Source organism: Branchiostoma belcheri, unplaced genomic scaffold (genome assembly GCF_001625305.1).
Source record: "Branchiostoma belcheri isolate BF01 breed outbred unplaced genomic scaffold, Haploidv18h27 scaffold102, whole genome shotgun sequence".
Lineage (NCBI taxonomy): Eukaryota > Metazoa > Chordata > Leptocardii > Amphioxiformes > Branchiostomatidae > Branchiostoma > Branchiostoma belcheri.
This window is the reverse complement of record NW_017802403.1, coordinates 1,195,966-1,204,109: the sequence shown is the minus strand read 5'-3', so window position 1 is coordinate 1,204,109 and position 8,144 is coordinate 1,195,966. Positions and strand designations below refer to the sequence as shown.

Here is an 8,144-nt window from a genome sequence, read left to right as displayed (position 1 = left end):
GTATCTTTATTTATACAGTCCGATAATTAAAATCAAGTTCAATCATCTTGGAACTAGAGTTCCACGATATCATTTCTCCATCTAAGGTTGCTAAACTTTATGACTGACTAGTCGTTTCTCATTGGTTATGCAAACAAGTCTCTTATTTGCATAAAGTAATTGGTAAGTCCTGATTTCCATATAAAGGCCTGGTTTGCACAAATTCATTTTCATTGGACCGGTGTAACGTTTACTATTTTGTAGCTGAAGAACACCCTCAGGTCGTAACATCTCTGGTAAGAACTCCGGAAAATCTCAAGTGAAAAGAATGCAGTTCCCTAGAGGATGACAGGTGGCGTGACTGAGCTGTAAACCATACTATGGTATGGTATGGTATGGTATGGTATGGTATGGTATGGTATGGTATGGTATGGTACTATGGTATACCTCGGGGAATGGTTTAGTACCATACTAGGGTCATTATATTACCAGCACGGATCTGCCCAATGGAAACCAACGTCGTTGCAACGTCGCCATGCGACAGTACATTATTCTCTCTATTTGCCGAAATTTCTGCTAAATATTTGCCTGTTACTCTTTTTTAGCGTCTGATAAATACTAGCTTCCTATGAATATGAAGACCGAACCATGTTGTTTTTAGCCAACTTGGATGCAAAAATAGGTATAAAGTAAATCAATGTTTTACATGTATTACCATCAGTGACGACCTATCAGGGACCAATATGTTGTCTCAATGGTAGCCTAGCAACGAGTATAACGTTACCCTGTGCCCATATATGGCATATACCAGATCATGACGTCAGGCCATATGTGATGTCCGCTGTCAGGGCCACAGCTCCATCTTTAAGACCTTCAGTTCACTAGGAGGATCCTCATGGGGGTTCCCGACAGCACTTATCGGTTAATTTAGAAGAACCGATAACGCTTAACGGTCAAACGCTGGCAATGCTTAACGGTAAATTAAGTTGTTTTAGTATAAGGCTTTGAAAATGACTTATTTTGGAATGTTTCTGTACTAATGGTGTGTCTAGCAAAACGAATGTGTGGACGGTATGATTTTGGGACAATCCAGTGTTAGATTACGGAATACCTGGCGTCGGATTGCGTAGAGGTAGAGCGTTCGACTATGAAACTGGGAGACCCGGGTTCGATCCCGAATTGTATCCGGGACATGACTGGACATGTGCCCTGACGTTGTGCCTTTGGAAAAGGCACTTTACACGACTTTCCCTACTCCACCCAGGTGTGAATGGTACCTAACTTTGGTTGGAGAAAGTCGTCACCTTGCGACAATTCCACAAAAAAGTGTGTAGAGAAAATATTTTACATGTATATGTATCATCTGTATTATGTTATTATGATTATTGACTGAATCTAATATGATTGTAAACCGATTGTAAACCCTGTATCAATTCAGAGCTATAAAAGGCTGCGATTGCACGGTTACTGTTCGACCAATGATATAAATATTTATTTCAATAATGCTAAACGATGAATTTTAGACATTAAATGACGTTTGACTTCGAACTTCAATTGCCCTTTGTGTGATAGCAATTTAATTAGTCTTTTCAGTTAGGTAAATTCTCCCGGTTTTGTAAATTTAAATGGTACAAGGAAATTATAATTTGTATAGCCTTTGACAATGAAACTCTAACTAATCATACAGCCTACTATATTCCATCATTACTAAGAAGCAAGAGAGAAAGTCAAATGTACTGGAGTATACTACAAGTTTATTGACTTCATTCGCAAAATCATGCCCGAAGGCTAGTTGCTTTTACAGTCAAAGATATTATTAGGTACAATACAATAATAATAAACTTCTCATTAAAATATTGGAAGTCAGACAACTATGTCTGAAAAAAACTTCCACTATACTACGCTTGCTATTATGAGGTTTGACTTCTTTAAAGGCAATGAATAATGAATAGTCCCACGTTTTGCATAATGAGTGGGTTTTGTGATCTTAGTAGAAACGTAGTCTTTTGGTGATATTCTAAATGATGAAAGGATGGAGAAATTGTTGTAACTGTCTGAAATAACCTGTTTCTGTCGGTCTCCTATAATGAGGTCACTGGATAACATAATGTGTTTCATTTTCCACTGCATTCATTGGGAAATATTTACATAATCTCTTGTAAACAGGTTGTTTTCTAAATAGTTTTCAGGTAGGTTTATATATAAACCCCGATAAATAAATTCTAAATTAAGACTAGTGCTAAAACAGAATGAACATGTTTGAAAGCGTCAATTTTTTTTTCTTATGACTTTCTTTCAGTTACTTATTCTTTCAGCAGTGACAAGTTTTTAAAAGGTAAGACACTAACCTCCAAATTTTCGATGAGGATAAGTCCATCTTGTTCACGGAGTGGCCTAGTCTCGCGAGAACGCGAGACTAGGCCCGAGACTTGCATCAGTCTGCTGGGCCCTAGACTAGGCCACTCCGTGAACAAGATGGACTGATAGTCATTAAAATTTGGATGTTAGTACTCCTAGAGAAGACGTCGTTTCGACTTGGTTCGCATTTGCCGCACAGTAATATTGAGTTGGGTTACTCTGATTTAGGTTTGTATTTTCAAGTTGCTGTCCATACAAACTATTTCTTGAAACAGAAGGGTTTGTTTCGACTTGGTTCGAATCTACCGCACAGTAAGGTGGAGTTGGGTTACTCTGACTTAGATTTGTATCTTCATACACTGGATTTTCTGTTGCCATTCCGTACGGCCTTTCTTCCTCATCGGACTCGATTTCATCGATTTGACTGTCAGTTTGTCCAGATTCGGATTGTAGCGGGTACGGAACTGTAGCTTCAGGACTTTTGTTGTCTTCAGAGGTGTAGAGGTGATCCTGACCTTCCTCAGAGTCCCAAGAATGTGCTGCTTGTAGCGGGCACGGACCTGTAGCCCCAGGACTTAGGTTGTCTTCATCGTCACACACAGGCAGAGGGGGCGGTGCCGCAGAGGCGTAGATGTGATCTTGTCCCTCCTCAGTGTCTCCAGAATGTCCGGGTGTATCATCGTTACTGTACTGATGGATGTCTGCTTGTGTAGTAAGGGTCGTGTTTGCAATATGGTCTGGAGTCATGCACTGGGAACAAGATGGTGCCTCCCTTGTAACTGACGGAGTTTGGACCAGTTGGGAACGTCGTTGGGAGAAAGTGTTCGATTCGAGTTTTTCCTCTATGTGATATACATTGGGTACGGCAGGAACACAGGCAACCATAGCTTGCAATCCCGCATGGAATGTTGCAGTAGACGGGTTATTGTTTTTTCGGTTACCACTCGAACGCTTTCTACAACACAACACCACAGTGGGAATGAGTACCGTAAGGAAACAGGGAACGGTGATGGCAACGATCAACAAAACGTTAGGTCCACGTACATTTGGGGTTTCTGAAGTTATGTTGCCAGGAGCACAGGGCTGATCAATTGACCCTAAACGAAACTCAGGTGAACAACAGGACTTGTTTGTTAAAGTGGGACAGTTGTCTAGTTTGTTTTTCACTGTTGTCGTCTGGTGTTGTATTTTCTCATTGTTTTTCTTAACCACACACAAAACAAGATCAAATTTGGCTTTTAAGTCATCTTTTTCCGCTACAAAGGTGTATACACCTGAGCTCTTTACTAGTAAGTTTTTCATCATGCTGACGTCAACAGAACTGGTAAGCTCGATGCGTCCACTCGGGGTGATCAAGTAGTATGAGGTAGCGGAAGGTAACATTATGTCAAACGATGATTCATCTTTTGTTATACCAGGTACAACTTCTTTTATTATTTCTGTTAAAATGGTGGTGTCTTTAAATACCTTGAAGATGAAGGGATGGATGCCGAAGGATTTAAATCGTTTTTTGACAAAGATTACTTTGTTAACGAAGGATCGATTATTTCGTGTTTTGATCATGTAAAAATAGGCCACAAACCTGCTTGCATATTCCGTATTGTTTGATTCTTCTGGACAACGCAAAGGGTTTCCTCGCAAATCGTCTCTTGACGTACTGTTTTTATGTCTCTCGGAATTTTACGGATGTTGTTTAATCGAAGCAAAACCAAATAGAGATATTTAGTAGGGACTAACTTGATGGCCTGCGTTGGAAATACAGAAATGCGGTTTCCTGAGAGTTCGAGGAACTCCAAACTTTCCAAACCGCAAAAAGCATATTCTGATATGTGAGAAATATAGTTATGAGAGAGTATGAGTTCTGACAACGTTGTGAGTGTAGAAAAAGCGAACTGACGAAGAGAAGATATCTCATTTCTGTCCACATCAAGGTAGACTAGCTCATGAAGTCCTTGGAACGTTTGTGGTAAAATGCGATTCACCTTGTTGTTGTCGATAAAAAAGTATCGTATTTCGAGAGTTTTATTAAAAAAGGTTAGGTTGGTTATTTGGTTATTTAACAACTTTAGTGTGTGGGTTTCAGGCGCGATGGAGTCTATCGGGACTTGTGTTAAGTTTTTCCCTGTATAATCAGCGGTATAATCAGCGATTTTTCCCAAACTAGTGGCAAACAAAGCAAAGATGATGACTGTAACGATGGACTCCATGTTGCGTTGCGAAACAGTAATGTGCTGTTAAAACAAAAGGAATGAACGACCAATTACAAGGGAAACACTCAATTTCACATATTTCTTTTTTTAAGAACAAGGAACAAAACAACCATGCTTCATGAACTTAAATAAAAAAAAAACATCGAGATCCAAGAGTTTCTTCATGGATTGTGCAAAATTAAGTATGTGGAAACTCACCTGATATCGACGTTGGAAGGTCCGTGCGTATGAAGGAGGCCCGGCAAGAAATTGTTTTTTATCGAGTGTCAAGTGGTGCATTGCGGCAAAATAACCCTCTGTCATTGGTCCGAACCTGTGTACTTTGCCTTTTACACGTAGCAGTGTGCAAACAGGTCTGCCATACAAATTCAATATTTTCCATTCTGACTACCATGGCCCTGGGTCCACCACCCTTAACACAAATAGTCCGTGAAGTTTGGTAACTAAACAGTTCATTGCTCCCACCCCCCTCGTTGGTTGACTCTCATGTCCAATTATTTCCTTTTTTGCCGTATCATACGATCCGTAACCCCACAGGAAGGCTTGGTAGAGGCTAGTTCTATCACATTATGCTCACAAGGCTAAGGTAATATGTTCATGGCAAAACAATGTGTTTGGTTCCATACGATATGTTCTTGAATCTGAAGGTCTTGAGGAGAAACAATGAATGGAATCTAGCCGCAGCACTCTCCCAGCTTTAATTTTACTTCACGGGTCTTTTTACTTTATGTTCAATTTTTTTTAATGAAATTATGTGTCTCACTCAAGAATTCGTTACTAAAAGTGACCATTTTGGACCATCTTTATTTACAGCACCTAGCATACTGCACTTGAGTCCTTCCTAAAATGCTATGGGGGTGGCTTGAGTGCACCTCCGTCGCTGTCCTGCATTTCCTTTAATGCGCTTCTTTTATAATAAAAAAAAAACATTAGAAAAAAAACACTCTCCCAGAGGCAAGCAATCTGCACCTTTTAGATAATTCATGATGTGTATATCCTTCTTGGTACCCCAAGGTGACAGTTCCATTTCCGACGTCATGACGACAGTGATGGGTTCGAGGAAGTACCAGAGGGTAAAGATTATTGTCTGGGAAACAACCGCACTATCCATAGCAGCCCCGGGCCACTCCATGCATTGTGTATGTTAATGATGAAACATAATAACAGTTACGTCGATGAAGGTTAGACATCCAGGTAATACGATACGCCAAAAAGCCGTTACTCAAGCAACTGGATGATTTTGGAAACGGTCAGACGTTTCAGCTAGTATTCACTAGCTTTCGTCAGTGACTCAGTCACGTCAGTGTCGCTGACGATAGCTAGTGGATACGTCTGACCGTTTCCAAAATCATATCCAGTTACTTGAGTAACTGCTTTTTGGCTTAAACTAACAGTTGTATTCACTGAACGTGGTATAGTTTATTGCCTGAACTCAACTCATTATTGCCGTATCCTACGATCTGTACTCAAATACTCACTATTTCAAAGCTATATCTTTCTGAAACTTAGTGATTTAATAACTCATTTATAGGTATGTATTGATTTATATCTTAATAGTTAAACTCTGTTTTCTTGTTACCTGGACGTTTCCCATGTTTTTTTTGTGATGTAATTTTTTTTTTATTTATGTCAGGTGATGACGTAAATATCTAAGTAAGCACATTGCTTGAGTCCGTCGCCACTATGTATTGTATTGCTTGCACGTTGAAATATAAAAAAAAAAAACAACTAAGAACTGGTAATACTATCGGCAGTTTCGTGTAAACCAATCGATGATTCTACTTGTACCAGCTAGAAGCTAAAAACACTTTAAAGGCAGGAAAAAATCTCTCAAGACAGCTCACAAGTTTGACACCGTTTGTTCTTTAATATCGTTGTATAGAAAACAGACAGTAACGTTTGTCAAAGTAGAAGTTTTCATCAAGGATCTTTAGGATACCAAGGAGGGCGAAGAACATGACGTTGCTCCTTCGAGTCCTAGCCTACAGTTACAAGGGAAGTGGCATGTGTACATCTTATGATTACGGATTTTTATTTTAAATCCAACAGTGTCAGAACGACTTATAAGTATGTTGATTAAGTTACATGCTATATATGCTTCACTATCATATAGTCTAGTTTTTAATAAAGGTTTAAGTGTGATATTTACAAGACTTATTTTCTGGTGAAGGTAATTATCTGTAATTTTATTGATATAATAGAAATTCTCTTAGTGGTCACTCGTCCGTTTCTAGACAACTTCCATCGAGGATGCCCAAGTCCCTTGCAGTATTGTTACGTGTCGCGGTAATGTTTTCGGGTTGCTGTCCATACAGGCTATTTCTTGAAATAAAAGGGATCGTTTCGACTTGGTTCACATTTACCGCTCAGTAATATTGAGTTGGGTTACCCTGATTTAGGTTTGTGTTTTCAGGTTGCCGTCCATACAAACTATTTCTTGAAACAGAAGAGTTCGTTTCGACTTGGTTCGAATCTACCGCACAGTAAGGTGGAGTTGGGTTAATCTGACTTAGGTTTGTGCCATCATACACTGGATTTTCTGTTGCCATTCCGTACGGCGTTTCTTCCTCATCGGACTCAATTTCATCGATTTGACTGTCAATTTGTCCAGATTTTGATTGTAGCGGGTACAGAACTGTAGCTTCAGGACTTAGGTTGTCTTCAGAGGCGTAGAGGTGATCCTGTCCTTCCTCAGTGTCCCCAGAATGTGCTGCTTGTAGCGGGTACGGACCTGTAGCCCCAGGACTTGAGTTGTCTTCATCGTCACACACAGGCAGAGGGGGCGGTGCCGCAGAGGCGTAGTGGTGATCTTGTCCCTCCTCAGTGTCTGCAGAATGTTCGGGTGCATCATAGTTACTGTACTGATGGATTTCTGCTTGTGTAGTAAGGGCCGTGTCCGCAGCAGCGGTTTGAGTCATGCACTGGGAACGACATCGTGCCTCTGTAACTGACGGCGTTTTGACCAGTTGGGAACGTCGTCGGGAGAAAGTGTTCAAATCGAGTTCTTCCTCTATGTGATATACATTGGGTACGGCAGGAACACAAGCAACCATAGCTTGCAATCCCGCATGAAATGTTGCAGTAGACGGGTTAGTGTTTTTTCGGTTACCACTCGAACACTTTCTACAATATAACACCATAGTAGGAATGGGTATCGTGAGTAAACCAGTAACGGTAATGACAACGATCAACAAAACGTTGGGTCCACCTGAATTTGGGGTTTCTGATGTAACGTTGCCAGAAATACAGAACTTCTGATCCATTGACCCCAAACGATACCCAGGTGAACAACAGGACTTGTTTCTAAAAGTGGGACAGTTGTCTAGTTTGTTTTTATTTGTTGTCGCCTGGTGTTGCCGTGTCTCATTGTTTTTCTTAACCACGCACAAAACAATATCAAATTTAGCTTTTAGGTCACCCTTGTCCGCTACAAAGGTGTATACACCTGAATCCTTTACTGGTAAGTTTTTCATCATGCTGACGTCGGCCAAACTGGTAAGCTTGAGGCGTCCATTTGGGGTGCTCCAGTAGTATGAGTTAGCGGAACGAAACATTATATCATAGAGTGAACCAGCCTTGGTTACACTACTAGTAGGT

General features: G+C 40.4%; 1 protein-coding gene across 1 annotated transcript; it reads right to left on the bottom strand.

Moving 5' to 3' along the window:
• Positions 1-2,469: 2,469 nt before the first annotated feature.
• LOC109474678 lies at positions 2,470-3,642 on the bottom strand. Its single transcript, XM_019775029.1, has 2 exons — positions 3,585-3,642; positions 2,470-3,068 (listed from the first exon to the last, which is right to left on the bottom strand). Exons 1-2 carry the CDS (start codon positions 3,640-3,642, stop codon positions 2,470-2,472), a joined length of 657 nt encoding a protein of 218 aa, XP_019630588.1.
• Positions 3,643-8,144: the final 4,502 nt, after the last annotated feature.